The sequence below is a fragment of the Maniola hyperantus genome, chromosome 4, assembly GCF_902806685.2.
Source record: "Maniola hyperantus chromosome 4, iAphHyp1.2, whole genome shotgun sequence".
NCBI classification, from domain to species: Eukaryota; Metazoa; Arthropoda; class Insecta; order Lepidoptera; family Nymphalidae; genus Maniola; species Maniola hyperantus.
This window is the reverse complement of record NC_048539.1, coordinates 4927570-4948467: the sequence shown is the minus strand read 5'-3', so window position 1 is coordinate 4948467 and position 20898 is coordinate 4927570. Positions and strand designations below refer to the sequence as shown.

At 36.5% G+C, this 20898-nt stretch overlaps 3 protein-coding genes across 5 annotated transcripts; 2 read left to right on the top strand and 1 right to left on the bottom strand.

Moving 5' to 3' along the window:
* Positions 1 to 175: 175 nt before the first annotated feature.
* LOC117997258 (retinol dehydrogenase 11-like) lies at positions 176 to 3853 on the bottom strand. Of its 2 annotated transcripts, none has more exons than XM_069509811.1 (6): positions 3835 to 3853; positions 3006 to 3136; positions 2504 to 2863; positions 2006 to 2127; positions 1454 to 1671; positions 176 to 390 (listed from the first exon to the last, which is right to left on the bottom strand). In XM_069509811.1, the coding sequence occupies exons 2-6, from the start codon at positions 3121 to 3123 to the stop codon at positions 273 to 275; spliced, it is 936 nt and encodes a 311-aa protein (XP_069365912.1). In that variant the 5' UTR covers positions 3124 to 3136; positions 3835 to 3853; the 3' UTR covers positions 176 to 272. The 2 variants fall into 2 exon arrangements, with proteins under 2 accessions (XP_069365912.1, XP_069365911.1); XM_069509810.1 differs by lacking the exon at positions 3835 to 3853 and adding an exon at positions 3265 to 3341.
* Positions 3854 to 5810: 1957 nt separating this feature from the next.
* On the top strand, positions 5811 to 11185 carry LOC117997257 (retinol dehydrogenase 13-like). Its single transcript, XM_034985503.2, has 5 exons — positions 5811 to 6116; positions 6885 to 7247; positions 8421 to 8542; positions 9785 to 10002; positions 10083 to 11185. Exons 1-5 carry the CDS (start codon positions 5999 to 6001, stop codon positions 10219 to 10221), a joined length of 960 nt encoding a protein of 319 aa, XP_034841394.1. The 5' UTR covers positions 5811 to 5998; the 3' UTR covers positions 10222 to 11185.
* A 1277-nt stretch (positions 11186 to 12462) lies between these two features.
* On the top strand, positions 12463 to 20856 carry LOC117997250 (testicular acid phosphatase homolog). Of its 2 annotated transcripts, XM_069498156.1 has the most exons (8): positions 12463 to 12670; positions 12924 to 12998; positions 13357 to 13522; positions 14794 to 14889; positions 15333 to 15572; positions 16100 to 16400; positions 17165 to 17373; positions 18568 to 20856. In XM_069498156.1, exons 3-8 carry the CDS (start codon positions 13511 to 13513, stop codon positions 18718 to 18720), a joined length of 1011 nt encoding a protein of 336 aa, XP_069354257.1. In that variant the 5' UTR covers positions 12463 to 12670; positions 12924 to 12998; positions 13357 to 13510; the 3' UTR covers positions 18721 to 20856. The 2 variants fall into 2 exon arrangements, with proteins under 2 accessions (XP_069354257.1, XP_034841385.1); XM_034985494.2 differs by lacking the exon at positions 12924 to 12998.
* The last annotated feature ends 42 nt before the right edge of the window (positions 20857 to 20898 follow it).

Here is a 20898-nt window from a genome sequence, read left to right as displayed (position 1 = left end):
TTCGTTACCTACTGTGTGTTTTAAGTTAATTAAATATCACTTGGTTTAACGGTGAAAATGAAAATGCCTGAGAGTTCTCCATAATGTTCTCATTGGTGTGTGAATAATTGTATTGTAGGTTTCCACTTCGTGAAACGACAATTTCGTTGAAGCAAAATCACAATAAAATACCTACTTACATTGCGGTAAAAAATATATTTGAAAATAAGAGGAATATTATAACGTAGATTAGGTACCTCTATAAGATTTATAATTTATATTCCACTTAAAATTCAGTCTTTGGTTTTGAATGGATCTTGAAGGTCAAGTTTCTCAAGAGTCAAATCCCAAAGTTTAAGCGCTGCTGCGTCGTCTCTACATTGCCAGTACGTCCGAGCAACACCACAGTTACTAAAATAAAATAAAAATGATATAATAAACCTACAATTTACGTTAAAAACCCATTAAATTAGCTTGTCTTGTAGTCAATAGGTATACCTACAGAAAAACCTACTGCACCTACTCGTAAATTATAGCTAGTAGGTGGTCATTAATATAAGGGCTAGGTTGCACAGTGGAATATTTCGGCGCGATAAAAAATTTACTATGATTTTTTTTTTTTTTGGAAAAGGAAAAGGTGACTGACTGCCTGATCTATCAACGCACAGCTCAAACTACTGGACGGATCGGGCTGAAATTTGGCATGCAGATAGCTATTAAATTTGCTCAAGTTGCCTAAATAAATGACTATTTTATTATTATTTTATTATTATTATGACGTAGGCATCCGCTAAGAAAGGATTTTTGAAAATTCATCCCCTAAGGAGATGAAATAGGGGTTTGAAATTTATGAAGTCCATGTGGACGAAGTCGCAAGCATAAAGCTAGTCCTACATATACTAGTTTCCTATATACGTCTTGAATGTGCATCAATTAATATTTAGTCGCGATTGAAAATACGCGCGATTAACACACACAGGCTTGTTTACAGATTTATTTACAGATTTGCTGTAAAAGGTTTAGAAAAGGTAATGTGCCAGTAGGACTGTTTAAAATCGCGAGAAAATCTAGGAAATCAATTTTCAAATAAATTATGTTATCCTTAACCTAGCCGTGATACCTAGTGGTTACGACTTCCGCCTCTTGGTGGGGGGTTATCGCTTGCCTTAACTGTGAAGGGAAACATCGCGAGGAAACCTGCACTGTCCTCCATAATGTTCTCAAAGGTGTGTGAAGCCTGCCATAGGCCACCACTCTGGCCAAGTGCGGATCTTGGCCAGAGTGGTGGCCTATGGTCAATCCCTTCTCATTCCGAGAGGAAATTCATGCTCAGTAAGTAGTAAAGCCAGAGATGGGTTGACCATGACGATGATGTTCTTTCTTCGCTCTGGGCTGGTTTCCGCACTTAAACGTTTCCGTCTGTTGTGCGTGACGATGATCTTATCCATAACCTAATAATAAAATGGATTCTCACTCGTAGTAAAGTCCGCTTTCATTAGCACAAGCGTCGTCGATGGCACAATAGATGGTCGTCTGGGCACCGCTACGTGGCGAGCGTATGAACCAACTTATCACATTATTGACTACCCACGTCGCTCCATAAAAAAGTGATTTATCTAAATGCCTCACCACATCAGTACCCACTACTCCTGGGTGTAAACTGTATGTGTTTACATTTTGTATGTTATTCTCCTGGAAAGGAATAGTATCAAAGTCAAAGCAAAACGAAAAAGGCAAAAAAAGCCATTCATAGTAACGAGTGGTAACGACCTACAAAAGTCTCGGAACGCCATGTTGAAGGAAAAAGGAAGGAACACACAAAACTGGTGTGAAATTATTTACCTTCTCTAGATAATAAATAATCTTGTATGAAACTAGAAAACATAAAATTAGTTAGTAGAATCAGGCCGTTTCTCCACGACCTTCCGCCATAACTTCTGAAGATTTGGATGTATGGGGATACCTATCTTCTTTTGCAATTTATATATGATTTTAATTACCGAATTAATTTGTGTCTACTACTTACTCTCAGTTTTATATGAAGAGCTCTTGAGAACAATATATTCGCAGCTTTACTTCTACTGTACGCCTTCATCGGAAGGTAGAACGTCTTTTCAATATTAACATCGTCTATATCAAAATTTGACACTGAAAAATAAAATGGTAACGAACAAACCAATCATTAAATACTAAATGACTAAACAGACAATTTAAAATAAAATAATATAGTACTATTTAAGGGGAAGTGCGCAAGACGCTCAAGGCCATACGTCCGTCACACCACTTACAAAAACACTTTGTAGTACTGTTCTTTCATACCGCATGTGACACAACCAGTTGAAGTTGAACCAATCGCGTTGCATAGGCACTACGCCCTACTTCGTTTTGTATCACCAAATAAATCAGTAAATAAATCATTCCCTGCATAGTTGCATGGTCAGTTTTTTTCGTGACACCAACAGCCTACTTTTTCAACTTTCGTGACACGTATTTTATTCGTTCATTAGGACCATCAGGTACTTACAAATGTGCGCAAAAGACGCCACAGTCACTATTCTTGCCGGTGCGCTCTCTATTATTCGCGGTAACAGCAGCAACGTCAATAAAGCATGACCAAAATGGTTTGTCCCAATATGTATCTCGTAACCATCCTCCGTCGTGCTTTTGGGGGCCATCATTATTCCTGCATTGTTTATAAGAATGTCGATCTTTGATTCGGTAGCCAATATCCGCGAAGCACATTCACGGACCGATTGTAAACTGCTAAGGTCCAGCTTTTCGATAGCTACGGAACCTTTGTGTTCATCGTTTGTTTGTTTGAGGATATCCTCTTTCACCTTTTCGGTCTTGGCAATATCTCGACACGCCAAAATAACCCGTGCGCCTAGAAAAATATTGATATATAACTTAGTACCTAGGTACTCCAATGCACAAATAAAATAAAATTGCGCAGTTTTATTTTATAGTGTACGCTAGCCTTAAATCATTTTCGTTCACAAAACAATAAAAAAAAATCATACTAAAACCTCTTCTATACAAATCAAGAGCGGTTTCTTTTCCAATGCCAGTACTTCCTCCAGTTATCACCACAGTGTATCCGTCCAAAGTCTTCGTACTTTTACACCAACTACTCAAATAATCCATTCTTGCCTTTTATCTGAAACAACGCTATTTTGAAAATATCCATAGTGGTATTTTAAATTAGGTAGGTACCTAAAGGGTACCTATATATCATAGACCTATAATAGGTACTCTATATATACAAATAACGGAAGGAGAACTTACCATATAAATAAAATATGAGAAATGCACTCAATGGAGGTACTCTGTGAATGCACTAACTAATAAGTACGGATTGGCACCACAGACCAATAACATATTGGCACTGAACCTGAGCAATGAGCACTGAGCAGTGAGCACTTCAGAGCAGAGTGTGCGACCTGGTGCGACCCTTCGTAAAGTTATCGATAAAAAAATCCACTTAGATTTTAGGTAGGAAATAAATCGATGAAATCAATGTTCAAAAATCGGAGAAGTAAAATTATTAAAACAGAATGTCCTTTAGAAGCTATGAACAAGTTGTGTAGGTCTAGCGAGTGATAAATTACCTATTAGGTATTTATTGCTTGATACAGTAACTAATTACAGAAAAATACAAACAGACTACAGCACACACAACCTCTGCACACTGACGTCGACTGTCGTATTGTAATTATCGTATTCAATGTTTCACAATAATTTAAATAAAAAGCACTTTTGTATGAGACGCGTGTTATGCGGTATACATAAATAAATAGTTAGTAGGTACTAAGGTCTTAGACGGTAATCTTATCCAAGAAACAATAGTTTTGTTACCTCATAGATCTTTCAGTATTCTGTGCGTGTATTTTACGCATGTATAGCTTTGCGACTTGCTTTGAGTTCGTTAGCACTTCGCAGTTTCTACCTAGAACGAGTGATAGGTACCCAAAATTGTTATGTAGCTACGTTATGTAGGTACTTTATCTGTAGATATATCGAGCTATTTAGAAAATTGAAAGTTGCAATACAGAGGTGCCCTACGCATTTGCATTATTACAATCAAGGGCGGATCCAGCTTTGGTGCCAGGGGGGGGTCACATAGTCGTGGTCAAGTCACAACATCTCGACCTCTTGCGACAGGTCGAGTTGGTAATCGGGGTATGACGAGCGGGGGTTGGGGGGGGGGGACGCCCCGCACACCCGCACGCAGGGCCGTCTTTAACCTATTGGAGGCCCTGGGCACATTAGAATAACGGGGCCCCTATGATCTTGACAGAGTAGGTACTATTTTCTTGGAATAGGCAAAGAAAGCAGCTAAGTCACGTTCTAGACGTATTATAAATGCTAATGTTTCTATCTATCTGTTATCTTTTTAAAGTCCATATTCTAAATCAAAATTTGGTACTATTCAGAGATAGTTTACACTCGGAAACGGCTTTTTATCCCGGAAAATTAAAGGGTTCTCACGGAAATTTTAAAAAACTAAATCTATGTGGACGAAGTTGCGGGCATCAACCAATATAAAGTAAAAAAGCGAGCGCGAAATTTTTCATATATTTACGAAAAAATCATAAGGTAGCTACTAATATTATAAATGCGAAAGCGTGTCTATCTACTTATCTGTTACCATTTGACGGTCTATCTTTTTGACCAGGTACTACACAGAGAAAGCTTTCATCCCGGAAACCTGCATACACTTTTTATGAGGAAAATCAAAGAGTTCCTACGGTTGTTTGAAAACCTAAATCAATGCGGACAAGGTTGCGGGCGGGCAACAACTAATACAGAGCAAAAGCGCGAGCGAAGCGAGCGCGAAATTTTCTGTCTGTCTATCATCTTGTTAGGTACTTTTTCACGGCCAAATGTAGGTAGGTAGGTACTACTCACTACTCAGTGATAGCTTGCATCTCGGAAGGGATTTTTAATCGTATTGAACAGAACGTGCGAGCGAAACGAGCGCAAAATTTATGACATTATTTACAAAAAAGAAAAGATAAATGTCAGCAATATTGTATTACGATATAGATAAATGCCAGAATTGGTGATCTGGCTGGCACTACTGGGCCCTAATCAATCGTGGGCCCTGGGCAAGTGTCGTGTGATGTTCTTCAATTATTGAAGAACGTCACACGAAATGTGACATCTCGATGAAAGGTAGCGGTGGCGCGGTAAAATTCAAATTTTGAATGCGTTTGTTCGCAAGAACATAATGTTTTTGCCATCATACAAAATGGCGCCGATTCTCTTGTACACAATCTCTAAACTAAACTAAATTAACAGGTCTAAATCTAGTGCTATCCTTTTTTGCAAGCAACATTATGAAAGGGATAGCAATAGATTTAGACGTGCCATTTTAGTTTAGTTTAGAGATGTGTACAACGGAATTAGCCACAATATTATATTAAATTTATTAAGTATTGAAGGAACTTACATATCTATATAAAAAACATTATGTTTAACAATTTTAATTAGTGGTTCGACCTAGGTTCTGGACGCAGCCCAGGGGGGGGGTCATGACCCCCATGACCCCCCCCCTGGATCCGCCCTTGATTACAATCAAGGATATAACTAACTAGGTACTTAGTTATAAGTACCTACCTAGTTTTAACTACTGTCTAACGAGAGATTACAATGACATCATTTGGTAGTTAGTTATTCATGAATTTGGATGGAATTTGTATCTATTATTTTCCACACGACTTGAAATCGATGCTAAACAATAAATAATAAATTCGATACTTACTTAACCGAGGACGTCACTATTGCAACCGGTTTGACAGGTGTCTAAAATGCGAGTCTACATGACCTTGATCTTTTTGAACCACTCCACAGAGTACCTATACCTACTTTGTAAATAAGGACTACGCAAAACAGCAAAACCATAGCAAAACATTTTAAATTCCGAATTCGTACTTAATATTTTTATATTCTCTTGAAAGTTGAAACTTTTTAAAAGTGATTTTCTTTAGTGAATATTTCGAGAATATAATTTTTAATCATGCCTTTATTCAGTGGACGTTGTTACAGTAATATTAAATTGGTAGGAAAAACCGCTATTGTAACAGGATGCAATACAGGGATAGGAAAAGAAACTGTACTCGATTTTTATAAAAGAGGTAAGTAATAGTGTTCTGTGCTAGTGTTTGTAACTTGTAACTCACACAATCCACACTAGCTATCGGTCGACTTGTAACCTTTTCACGCCTAAACCATTGAACTTATTTCCGCGTTTAGCAATTAGATAGCTTGGCATCTTGGGGACGCGGGCGGACAGAATACTTTTATCTTTTTCACGCAGACGAAGTCGCGAATATTTTCCTAACTCTTTATACTTTCTAATTCCAAATTCAATTGAATAGGTACCTCTGGTGCACTAACTAATTTAGTAAAGGTGAACTTTGCTGTTAGCATTAAAAAAATAATTAAAAAACTGGTCAAGTGCGAGACGGGAGTCGCTCTTTTAGGGTTCCGTACACAATTATAACATCATATTTTGGGTTTATGAAATATTTCTTTCCCGAGCTAGAACATTGCCATAAACCGAAAAAAAACCCTAAAAATGATGATTTTTTTTTGGTCACAACTTACAAACTATATTTTTATAAATCATCGTTTTCAGTATTTGTTAATACAGGAATATGGTACATAATATACCAGAATTTTATATTCCTAACTAGTTTAGTTTTTGAGATAGCCCTCCGTCACACAATCTGTCTAAAACTGACAACTTTCACTGCCCCCCATTTCCAGATTTCAAGATTTAAAAAATATTCACACTCTACTCAATGAGCTCTAAACAATGATACCCCACATGCTAGGGTAAGTATTTTTTTACACAAAATTTTACAAATAAAGAGTTGGTTAAATGTATATTATTATTTTAGGTGCTAAAGTAATAATGGCGTGTAGAAACATAGACAAAGCAGAAGCAGCGAAGAATGATATAGAACAGACCTGCAAAGATTTACCAGAAAAGGGTGATCTGGTGGTAGAAAAATGTGACTTATCCTCCCTGAAATCTGTTCGAGAATTTTCCAAGAAAATCTTAGATACAGAACCTTATGTGAATATACTTGTGAATAACGCAGGTGTAATGATGTGCCCGAAGGGGGTCACAGAGGATGGCTTTGAGACACAGTTCGGCACTAACCACTTGGCTCACTTCCTTCTGACGATGCTGTTATTGCCTTGCATAAGGAACAGTACTCCGGCAAGGATTGTTACTGTGTCTTCAGCAGCTCATACTAGTATGTATCCCCTATTACCCAGCTTGATAACATTTTTAAGGGCAACATGGTGAATGATTTCAATGAGTAATTCTTAATTTCGTATTTTAAATCAATTTTTTATTCACTTGATAGGAAGTGATAATGTGGCCAAAAATGGGATGTGTTTGCCTTGAAAGTACTTATTCACTCTTGCTTTAAATATATCCTTATTATTTATAGGCTGATTTTTTATTCCGTGGAATTCTGACGTTTCTTAATGTTACCAGAGATAAAACAATTCCCACAAAGAAGAAAACTTTAAATATTGTACATAGGTAAATTTAAGTACATAAATCAATTGCCGCATGTATGTAAGATCATCACTTGAGAACAAATCAACTGATTTGGCCGATTTTTTGTTGTTTTCGTAAAGAACAAGGTTTTTGTGAAAGAATTTCTTCATAAAATCCTGAATCATGACTGAGCGTGTACTTTTAGGCACATCAAGATGATTAAAATTAAAAGGAACTAAAAACAAACTTAGAAATGTTCAACATAAGTCAAGATTACATCCTCTAATCAACCGATCCCATTGCTTTGCAAGATCGCACCCTATTTTAATGCGAAGTTATGTCTTGGGCTTTTTATATTGATAGGGGTTTAATGTAATTTGGGGTAAAATCAAACTTCAGGTGGTGGTCACACTGTTTTTCATACAAATAACTCCCCTGATGTATAAAAATGACAACGTCAGAATTCCACCGAATTAAAAATCAGAGTATAGTAGGAATCATTGATCTTGGAAGGGATCAAAACCCTAGTAATGTGTATGATTAATGATGATGCAAGGCGTTATACCAACAGTTTTAATATAGAACATGATATTTTGTATACTGGCACCTAAAGGTGGTGGCAAATTTGATCTTTTTTTTATTTTAAAAGAATATTAGCCAAGTTAATTGCTGACTAATTTCATTCATTTATTCATTTTTCCACTCCAATTAAGTGTAAATATTGTGCTAGAAGGTACAACAATAGTACAACAGGTGGGATTTAAACCGGTGACCTTTCGGTTTTCAGTCCACTCCTTTAACCGTTGAGCTATTGAGGCTCTAAATATTTATTTATTAAATTAAGCTTGCCCTGTGATTACAACTGGTGACCTTAGTCCTTAGGTGATAAGGGCTTAGCTAAATAATAATTGTTTTTCAGGGTATGATATAAACTTTGATGATTTGAATTATGAGACAAGACGTTATAACTCAGCAGAAGCATACTCACAGAGCAAACTAGCAAATGTTCTGTTTTCGAGAGAGCTAGCAGCTAAGCTTAAGGTAAGCTTCCAACTAAATGAGCTGGAAATACAAAAACGTGTCAAGTGCGAGATGGACTTGCACACGAAGGAAGGGTACCCTCATAAATATAATATCTGTCTCGGCCTTACTCACGTGTTAAGTCGACGTTAGCCCGACTAGTTTCGAACCCATCCGGGGTCCTTTTTCAAGGGAGTCAGCTCGCGCACTCGTCGCGGTCACAACCGCGACGCGTCCGCATGATTCTACGTCAACGGGAAGTACCCTATGGCCAGTGGCGTGCACAGGGTTTGAAGCCAGGGTAGGCATTAGTTAGGTAGGAACCTGTTTACTGGCAGGTCATAATGTAAAATTTGCATTGAGCTATTACAACTTGGGTAAGCAGTGCATTTATGCCTCTATGACCTGCACGCCACTGCCTATGGCTATAGCACAGAATATCCTATACCTTTCTTGTCTGGTATTTGTATAGTATCAACTTATGTGTTACAGTGCAAGCGATAAGAAGAGCTAGTATTTTGAAAAACCAGTATTTTATAAATCATTGCTATACTATAAACACGTAAATAGCGGGTTCTGCACCAAGCGCGCCAGCCACGCAAGACTGATTTACGCAACAGTGCGATAAGACACGCCACAACCAAGGGATCCGTGTGCGGTCAGCGCACTTGATTACAATGATGGCCGTGCTATCGCGCCCGCGCAAAGTAGTCTCGTAATGGTTGCCGCACGTAGTGTGGACCCAGCTATTAAGAATAATAATAATTTTATTATTATAATTTGTTAATTATTATTATTTATTTATTATTTAATTAGAACGGCCATAAAGCCAATTACACTAATTAAACTACGAGTACAAACTAACATAAACATACTTACAAAAATTGTTAAAATTATAAATTTTAAGAAGCAAAATTATAAATTTTCACAAAAGTGCAAGATCTGACCCATGAGGTCAGCCCATAATTATGTAATATGAAAGAACAAATTTAATTATTTATAGGACTTTCCAAAATATACATTTCGGAATATTTGATATCTATAAGTATAAGTATGTATAATACTTAATATAAATCATTCACTCACATTTTCAATACTACATTATAAATCTAAATATATGACCTTATGGGGAAGTACCCTATAGGTTTCTTGACAGACAGAAAAAACAACAAAGTGATCCTATAAGCGTTCCGTTTTTCCTTGGTACGGAACACATTAACACGTAATATTACGTACTTACCTATTAGGTTTTTAACTTTTTAGGCCCACAATATAGAAGGTGTAAATACATACAGTTTGCACCCCGGTGTTATAAGGACAGAGCTTGGACGGCATATGGATGAGGTGCTATTCAAAGGTGCTAGAAGAATTATTGGTACTCTCTTCTACCCATTCTTTAAATCGCCAGAACTTGGCTCGCAAACAACCATTTATTGCGCTGTGGATGAAAAATGCGCAAACGAAACTGGATTATACTATAGGTACCTACTCATTTTCTTCCATAATCGTAATAACCATTATTTTCCAATCCCTATATTAGTAAAGTTTTTTTGTATTTCAGCGATTGCGTCGTAAAAAATCCTGACAGAAAGGCTCTCAATGATGAATACGCGAAGAAACTGTGGGAAAAATCGATGGAACTTGTAAAATTGGATTTTGATCCATTTGCTGCGGTCCATTCTGGTGTCGCCAGTAAATAAGGGACCAATACTCGAATACTTAGTACTATACCAGTATAGAGTGCTTGTCCACTGAAGCGGAGCGGGTCTGAGATGTATTCAGTAAACCAATGCGAGTGCGTTTCCTTTGAACGGATCGGGGCGAAGCTGAATGGAAACGTATTTTCGACCAATCAGATTATTAAGAGATGACGTAATAAAATGATCACGTTATCTAACAGTAACCTTATTGGTCTATTAAACACGTTTCCGCTCCGCTCCGCTTCAGTTAACAGGCAATCTCGGAAATTACTTTTAATCCGTGTTCTTTTTTAGGGTTCTATTGTAAAACCCTTATAATTCCGTCCAGTTTGTCTGTCTGTGTGTCACAGACCACAGTCGTGTTAAAAAATAAAGTATAAGAGCTTATAAGTTGTTTAGCATGGTTATAGAAACCCGGGGCTGTTACGGATGCCAATATTTTGACATCCGCGGATGTAGATTTCTGAATTAATGCGAATGTTCTGCATTTGCGGATGCGGACGAGAATATCCGTAACACCCCCGCGTTGGGTACCATTGTACAGATTTTGATTGGTCAGTTAGTGAACGAATATATAAACTAGCAAGTAGGTACAGGGGGCAAAGTGGCGCGAGGCACGCGCCTCTTTGCCCCCGCCCACTTTCTTTGCAGGTCGTGACTTGTTGCAAATATGAATCTCCGTCAAAGCTCCGCATTAATTGATGCGGATGTGGATATCTGAATTAATGCGGATGTTTCGCATTTGCGGATGCGGATGTGAATTGTGAATATCCGTAACACCCCTGGAGGAACAAACATTTTTTTGACATTTTATATTATCAATACTTATGTATAAGAGGATCAAGTAATTTTCACAACTTTTTTGTGATTACTAATTTGTTCGTAATATTACAGTTTTTATAATGCTACATATTACATTTTATACTTTTATTTATTTTGCACTAATAAAGATTTACACAACAAACTATAGTGTTTTTTTAATTTATTCCATAAAATCGATAGTAGTTTTAAACGGTACCTTAATGGTTTATCCATACTAAGGCACCACCGAGAATATGACGTCATAATGTACTCTGTGATGACGTCTTTTTACATCATACTTTATCTACGGACGTCACTCGCATTTTCAATACCTACTGAAAATGACCTCTTGTCTGATAAACTTTGAGCTATGCACCTAAGATTGACTTAGCTAAGAGACATCAATGGTCACATCTTTACTCGCCAGCAATCTGCAACATCGCCATCATATAATCTCTACAGTCATCAAACCTAGCATGCATGCTCGATGACTACCAAGTTGCAGTCTCAGACTGAAGATATAAAAAGTACCCTGTGGTCTGAAGTCTATCGGGGTATGGGACAAGTTAAATCGACGGTCGACCTTTAGAAAGAGATTGCGGTTTCGTTGAGCGCTCTCTGTCGTTGAGAGTTGAGATCAACTAACGTCACATAGGTATGAGACATGAGATGTGAGCATTGACATAGGAATACACCTTGTACTACGAAGTAGTACTTAGAAATTCTTTCGATGTGAGTGACAGATCAAAATCTCCTTCTAAAGGTCGATGTACAATATTTCCTGCCGGCTACTGTACGGTGTACCTACTGGAACTCTTAAGCAATATAGGTAGGTAAAAGATTCCTGAAATCGATGGATTCTACAGCTATCACTAGGTACGCTACGATGCAGTACTCACAACGAACTAACTAGTTGACGTCATAAGATCTACAATCTCGAATCTTTCGCCCACTAAAAGTCTTATTTTTATTTATTTGTTTTAATTAAACAACTTTGTTGTTAACAAAATTACAGAGAGTAAGAATACAGGATACACTTAAAAAACAAAGGGCGACCTTATCACTAAAGTGATCTCTTCCAAGCAACCTATATTTAATTACTAGAGGATGCCCGCGACTTCGTCTGCGTGGATTTAGGTTTTTAAAATTCCCGTGGGAACTCTGTATTTCTCTGTTTCACCGGATTATAGCAAATTATGCGTCTGATTCATTGTGTGTTTTGGATTATCGCAAAGTAACACCTGCTTCTATACGACATGCGGTGTCGAAACCGCACGATGACCAACATACCAATGTTACCCGTCACTACGAGGTCACCTTGCCAAATGCCAATGTCAAATCGATAACAAATCAAACGTCAAACCATATACTCAATGTTGTACTACGAAGTAGTAGGTAGGTACTTAGAAATTCTTTGGGGATACTACTGACTACATTACTTTACTCTATGCTTTTAAGTCAAAAATTGTTTCGACCATCGACTTTTTGAATAATTTCAATTTCAAGGTATTTTCTAAAGATTTTGCTTGATTTTGTGAAGAAGTTAAGATGTGTATTTGTCAGCTCACAGTTTAACAAAATAAATAGGTGTTAACTGCTATCAACAAACTATGAAAATGGAATATGAAAATGATGACACTTGGCGAAGGTAAATAAGGAGTTGTTTTACGATTTCGTACCATTCGGGGGCTTCGTTATTTTTTTTTTAACCACCCAGTAAAAGGAGCCTCCGCGCATAGTGGGGGTCTCTCCTCTCACCCGTCCCTCCATAACTGAGGTTTATGATAACAAAATATACAAAAACATAACCTCAATATAAGATTTTTAAAAATTCTTATAAAACTGTGCATTACTTACCTTTTCTTGTTGCACCATATTAATTTTCTATTCGTCTGTTTCAGTCGAATTAAGCTTTTGGTTTCTTGTAAAATGTAAATTATTGATATTTTCCCGGAATCAAAGGTCTATGTTAAGACGTAAGTACTGTTTTGTGCCAAATTTCGTTTTAAAGACACCAAAAATCCATACTAATAAAATGCGAAAGTGTCTCTTGTCTGTCTGCTAGCTTTTCACGGCCCATCCGTGCAACCGATTTTGACAAAATTTGGTACAGAGATAGCTTTCATCCCTGGGAAGGACATAAGCAGGCATAAAAATACTTAATACTTAATCAAAGAGTTCCCACAGGATTTTTAAAAACCTAAATCCTAAGTCAATTTTAGAAGTTTTGTTAATTGATTAAGGTCTTGTCATCCAAACTAAATACTGCGTATGTATAGATGAGACTGCAATCATAATAAGCAATCATAAAAAATATTATTATGATTTATGAAGGTCACACTCTCCCAAGGCCGTAGCAACATGTCACACAATTCCGAAAAGATCAACGACCACAGCGGTTGTGGTGCTAGGCCTGGCAGTACTCAGTTGCTTGCTTGGGTATTGTGTGCTGAGCGAAACTCTACCTTATGAGTCCAAAACATTACGGATGGTTATTATTGTAAGTACACAAAATGTAATATTCTATCAACATAGGTAGATACACTTGACAATTCGAAAATACTTTGTGTATGTATATTTAAATAAATAAAAATTTTATAGTATTCTGAATTCTAATATAGTCCCCCCAGTCCCCACTCAGGTAGTTTTTTTACAAACGACAATATGCATAATAATGAATGTGTCTTATAAACATATAAGTTTGCCATGTGCCTTTAAACATGGTAAACTATCCGATTGTGATGAAGTTTTGTCCAGTTGTTGTTGAGACTTGCAGGAACAACATGCAATAGGCGGCACATTAGTCGCATTGCAGAGCATGCTGTGCATTAGCCAGCTAATTTTTAAAATAAAATAAAAATACATAACTTCGAATATAAAATTTAAAAATTTAATTAATTTAATTTTAATTTTAATAATATTAATATTATAAATGCGAAAGTGTGTCTGTCTGTCTGTCTGCTAGCATTTCACGGCCCAACTGTTTTTGATGAAATTTGGCACAGAGTTAGCTTATATCCCAGGCAAGGACATAGGCTACTTTTTATCCTGGAAAATTTAAGAGTTCCCACGGGATTTACTACATATATTTTAGTTCACAATAAATTGGATAATTTGGAATGCAATTGAGAGTAAAAATTTCCAAGTACAATCTATTTCTTGAATTTGCGTATACCTATACTTATTGCTTACTAGCTGATGGCTGCAACTTCATCCGCATAGATTTAGGTTGTAAGAAATCCTGTAAAAACTCAGATTTTCTGGGATAAAAAGTAGCCTATGTTACTCTCCAGGTTCTATGTTGTCTCCAGGCATTAACTATACCCATGCAAAAAATCACATCAATCCTTGCTCCGTTACGAAGTGATTGAAGGACAAACCAATAAACCAACAAACAATCTCACTTTCACATTTATAATATGTGTAGTGATATCAGTAACTATATTATGATTATATACATTGAATATGTTTGAGACAAATAAAACACTTGAATTCAATATAACAAAGATTTTAGTTAAATGGCCTGACATAATATGAGGTTTTCATACAATAGTTTCCACAGCATATCCACTTGAATTCGCAACCAAAGAAACCAAGAATCCTAACATTCTTCACTAGCAATCTGCAATACTGTATACTGTATACACATGTATGTATGTATGTATACAACATGGTTTTTCTTTGAGCATACTAAAAAGATTTTAATGATTTCTATAGCTTACTCAGCACTACTTCTGTTTCCTATATACCAATAACAATTTAATGTTGCAGTTCTTCCGCCATGGAGCTCGGGCCCCAATGAGCTCTTACAAAAGTGATCCCTTTAAAAACTACCAGTGGCCTGATGGACTTAGTGGCCTGACAAATGTATGTCATTTTTTAAATTACTTCTTTACTCTAAAATACATACAGGGTGTAACCAGAACGCTGACGAAACGAAGACAGGTGATAGTACTGATGATTACTGATATGATACCACAAAAAAAAAACGTGAAAAAAGATATAAAAAATCCTATACTTTTGTAAAAGTTTACGGTATATTGCAAAAAAATATCTGACTGACGCGTAAGTAGGCCACTTGCCGCGTCGTAGGCGGGCATTGACCCGCGCTATACATTGCGGGTTTGAAAAATACTAAATTATTGCAACTACAAAATGAGGCAAATTGGTATTGGATTGTGTTCAGGTAGTATAACAATAACGCTAAGTTATTGCTAGCGTTCTGGTTACCAAGTGCTAGTTTCCAAGCTTGCTTCAGAAGCCAAGTAAATCTCGTTAATGGGTTAGTGATGAATTCTTTATGTCCACAGGCAGGAAAGCTTCAAATGTACGAACTAGGCAAGAAGTTCCGCAGTTACTACGCAAACTTCATACCAGAGGAATATTACGAGAAGGATGTGTACATTCGCAGCAGCGATGCCTCTAGATGCATGATGAGTGCTTACACGTTCCTTGCAGGGCTGTACCCGCCCTCGGAGAGACAAATGTGGCACCCAGAGATACCCTGGCAGCCCATACCCGTGCATTCTTTGCCTAGAAATATGGATAATGTTGGTATTTTTCATTTAGTTTTAAATAAATTATGTATTTAAAAATTATAAATAAATAATATAAAAAAAAAATTAAAAGCTGACTGACTGATCTATCAAAGCATAGCTCAAACTACTGGACGGATTGGGCTGTTTGGCATGCAGATAGCTATTATGACAGAGACATCCGCGAAGAAAGTATTTTCGAAATTCAACCCCTGCCGGGGTAAAATAGGGGTTTGGAATTTATGTAGTCCACGCGGACGAAGTCGCGAGCATAAGCAAGTATCTTATAATTGATTAAGCAGCTTTAGTTGATGAGTCTACATCTTTTTCGTCATTTGTCTTTGAAGTTCTTTATGTAATTGTCAAATCCTGTCTTAAAATGATTTATTGGGCTTGAAATAATTACATCCTTGGACAATTTGTTCCAAATGTGATGACCCTCCGTAACATATAGGTACTTAAACTCACAAAATTCACACTTTATAATATTGTGTTTGTTAAGTATACATTTATATTTTTTTAAACCAACAATGATATTTTAGATAGTGGCAGCAACTAAACCATGTAAAGTTTCAAAGGCGATGTACAATGAGGTGTTAGCTGAGAAAAATGCTGACCCTAAATTCATGGATCTCTTTGACTATTTGAGCAAACACACAAATCAGAGTATGCGGAGTGTACTGGAAGTGGATTTCCTTTATAGCACATTTGCATCGCAACAGGAGGCTGGGTTGAAGTTGCCCGAGTGGACGAAGAATGTGTTTCCGCATAAAATGAGAGTGCCATTCATGTTGAGTCTAGCTCTACTGTCTTATAATGAAACTATACAGAGGTTTCATACGGGTGAGCTACTTTGTTTTATCTTTTTTAGAAATCAATAGCTGAAATGTAATGATGTAGTGTATTTTTAAAATCAGCTTGCCAGCACTTTCCAAAATCCAAAAAGGAAAAGGTGACTGACTGACTGACTGATCTATCAACGCACAGCTCAAACTACTAGACAGATCGAGCTGAAATTTGGCATGCGGATATGCGGGGACGAAGTCGCGAGTATAAGCTAGTTTGATACAAGGCTACTAAAAAAAATTGATCTCTAGATCGCGTCACCGTACACTGTCGTCGCCTTTAGTACGTTTTCAGGCAAATCTGTGCATGTATCGTCCACCCACTTCCCACTACCTTTATAAGTAGTCAGTCCAACGGATGGAGGTTGTCTTGTGCTTGTTGCACTATCTCCACACCAGAACATGACGTTGGCCCCAACGGCCATGCATCTAATTTCTGCAATTGACATGGCCTGTCCAAAGCTACTTCAGCTTGTAAGGGAGCGGTGTCTGTGTGCTCGACCGTAGCAATAGGGAAATTTCCCTCCGAGCGGTGTTGTGCTCGGGGCGCCAGCTGGGCTGACGGTTGTATATTGAAACTTCTTGATATAGTGCAGATTGCAGAAAACTCCGTTATTGGGAGTACTGTCGGCGGTACATTCGTTGGGGACTACGTCATGAAACGTTATCGATTGATTTGCTCCATCTAGTTGCAACTGTGGCAACCGCCACAAGCTTGCTATTTCCTTGAGTTGGAGATCTAACTAAAAATTTTACCTCCAGGTCCACTCCTGAATGAAATAAAGCAGCGGTTATTAGACGGAGTGAATCACTCCAATGACCGCTCCCTGTATATCTACTCGGGGCACGACGTGAACGTGGTGTCTCTGTGGCGCGCGCTCGGCTTCCGCGAGCTGCTGGAGCCGGAATACGGCGCCAGCATCGGCGTCGAGTTGCACGAGGAAGTCGAACAGGACAGCTTTTTTATCAGAGTAAGTTTTTTAAGGTTCCGTACCTCAAACGGAAAAACGGAACCCTTATAGGATCACTTTGTTGTCTGTCTGCCTGTCTGTCGGTCTGTCAAGAAACCTACAGGGTACTTCCCGTTGACCTAGAATCTTGAAATTTTGCAGGTAGGTAGGTCTTATAGCTGACATTCGGGGAAAAATCTGAAAACCGTGAATTTGTGGTTACATCACACAAAAAAAAATTAAATTGTGGTCATGAACTACAAATTAGTATTTTCAATTTTCGAAGCACGATAACTATATCAAGTGAAGTATCATAATATGAAAGGTCTTCACCTGTACATTCTAAAACAGATTTGTATTTATTTTTATGCATATGTTATTTATTTATTTTTATGTGTTTGAATTATCGTGCAACATGTCGAAAAACTACGACTGTAGTACGGAACCCTCGTTGCGCGAGCCTGACTCGCACTTGGCCGGTTTTTTTTTAAATTGTGTGATAGGCTTACGCTTAACGACAGTCATGCCTAATAAAAAGCAATGATAAGGTCTAGGTTGGAGCGCGCTTGCCTAGAAGATGCCTATTCACTATTGCCTAGAAGGTATTTAGGGTTTAATCGGCAGGAAACACGGGACGCTGATAGGGCATTCCACATCTTAGAAACGCTGAACAGAAACATTTCGTACGAGCAGATAAGGGTGCCAACATTCACGGTTTCTCACTGTTCTGTGGTAGAACTGTGAAAAAGGAATAAGGTTGTGAATTTCTTGACCACACTCCCCAAAGTTATATATATAAGTTGATGTTACCAGTCTATTGAATTACAAAGACATCACAGCAGCGAAAATGTAAAAGTAATTAATTAATACATAATATTAACAATTACGGAACCGACAGGCCTGCTTTGGTCATTTAGAATAGTTTAGATCACGGTCATCCCTTTACTGACAATGATGAGGGGACTGAGGGACCTATAGAACTAGCTAATACTAAATTCCTTTTAAACTTCATGACGCATTCTAGTGTGGGGAACAATAGGATGTTTTACAATATCGATAGTTTTAGTTATTTTTGCGAAAACTTCGCAAATACAACTTCGGCTAAAGCAACTTACTTATCTTAATTTATACTAATGTTTTAAAAATAGGTTGCAATTTGAAAATGTTAAAAAATCCTTTTGAAAACATTTACTTAATACATTTTCGTTGTTACAGTTATTTTATAGAAACAACACCAAAGTGGAAGTAGCTACAGAATTGAAGCTGCCTTACTGTGACGATCCCTGCACGTACAATAAGTTTGTGGAGCATCTCGACACTCTAACACCAAAAGATTGGGAAGCTGAATGCCAAAATACGAGTCAATAAAATGAGTATTCATTGAATAATTTGTGATTAAAAAGTATCAATTTTTGTGTCAAATAACTGAAACTTATTTATTTATATATAAATGTCACATTTTTGCCCAATTGCACCAAAAAGAGGGTAATGTTTTAGGGTGTGCGTAAGTATAAAAAAAATGTTGGCTTTGCCTACCGCCTAATGGGGTTGGTCAATTTAAACAAATGAGATGTCGCTAACGACGATGAATTTAGATTCGTCTTGGTTGTGAGAATGACACTTGGTGGGTGACGTTTTAAAAAAATACGAATGATGATTTAGTACTTAAAATGGTATTGTAATTTAATGTGAAATACTACAAAATGTGTTATAAATTATAATTACTCTTTATAAATATTTGGTACATATGCATCATTCCAATTTACATCATACCTAAACCATATTATACTTACATACATATATTTACATCATATATAAACCATCTTTAAAATATTTCATTGCCCAGTGATGAAAAAAAAAGAATTTATAAAGTACTAAGTCATGTATTTTTTCTGGTATGCGATATGCAGCTTTGCTATCACAATACTGTTTCCAATGTAAACAATTTTAGATTTCCATTATTGTTTGGTTACCTTACAAGAGCTTTAACTTCAAATATTATTAATTTTGATAATTTATAATTATAGTAAACCTAATATTTTATTATTTACCTAGTGTGTCTGATTAACGTGCCATGTAATATACCCACAGTAAATAAATATTTAATGTTGTCTGTATACTAAAAAAATATACATAATAATATAAATAATTCAAGTTAATAAAAAAAATAGAAAATCTGATAATGTTCTATTCTATATTCATGTGCACAGAATATAGTTAATGTACATTCAAAGGCTAAAACTCGTGTAGCACCTTAATGGCCGAATTCGCTTGCACTGCACGGCACGGTTTTGCGCACATCTGAGTGTCATAAGTGCGACTGGTTTTTGATGCAATAGTTTTGCGGAATTGCTACTCGAATTCTGAGGCCGACCGTACAATAAACACACACATAATATTAATATACTAATAGATCAACTTTTAACTGAATGTATTGTTACTTATATATAGTGGCTTCATATTATTATTATTATTATAATTAGTTCAAGCAAAATAATATATTGTACCTACTGGTTGTAATTTAATTACAGAGCGCGTTCATATAAATTCATAAAAATTATCGATATAATTTTTGACATCCTTATTTAGAGTAACATTTTCGATAACGTTTTTTCTGTAAATAAATAAAATTATTACCTTTCATGAGAAATATTTCCGATAATAATTTTAAAAACAAGCTTAAAAATGTATTTTTTATGATCTATAAAAACTAGATTAAAGTGTTTAAACTTTCCTCTATATTTACTGCTGTTTAAGTGTATAATGTATTAATTATACATATTATACACTGTATAACGTATATAAGATATAAACTCTTATAATTTTAGACTGATTTTATGTAACTATCGAATTATTGTTAATAAATTAAAATAATGGATATTAATAAATATATTTTACTTACTTTAAACTTTTACGATGTTTTTTACGTTATGTTAACCTAATGATTAAATATAGCTTTTTGAATATAAGGCTGCCTATATTGTACCTAAACACGCAAAAAAAGTAGTACCAGCTGAACACGATGCGTACGACTGCATATTGCGTAAAACAGATCTCAGTCGGGCCTGTACTATTTACCTACTCTTTAGTCTATGACCTGCGCATACGGCATATAGCCGTGAGTGCAACTTCAGATAGGACTACTTATTTTGCGATCACGGTGTCTATAGCACGCGATAGGTGGAGGTATAGCAATCGGGGTTGCGGGATAGCGTGACATGCGGGGCGTTCCGATCGCCAACTCAACCTGTCGCGTACTCCTATACATATTATTTTTAAAAGCATTTTGATTGTTTTAAGTTTATTGTATATTTTGAACTTTAAGTACCTACTTGTTTACTAAAAATTGTCTGGACTTAACGTTAAATAGACTAATAGGTAATAAATATTGATACTTAATGGTCGTTGTTTCTTAAGTTTGTTAGGCCTGAAATCAAAGCCTGAGTAGATAAACGTATAAATGTTTTGTATTGTGGTTATGAAATAAAATATTTTATGTGGTTCTTTTATTGTATTATTTTCTTACATAGTCTGTACAATATTTAA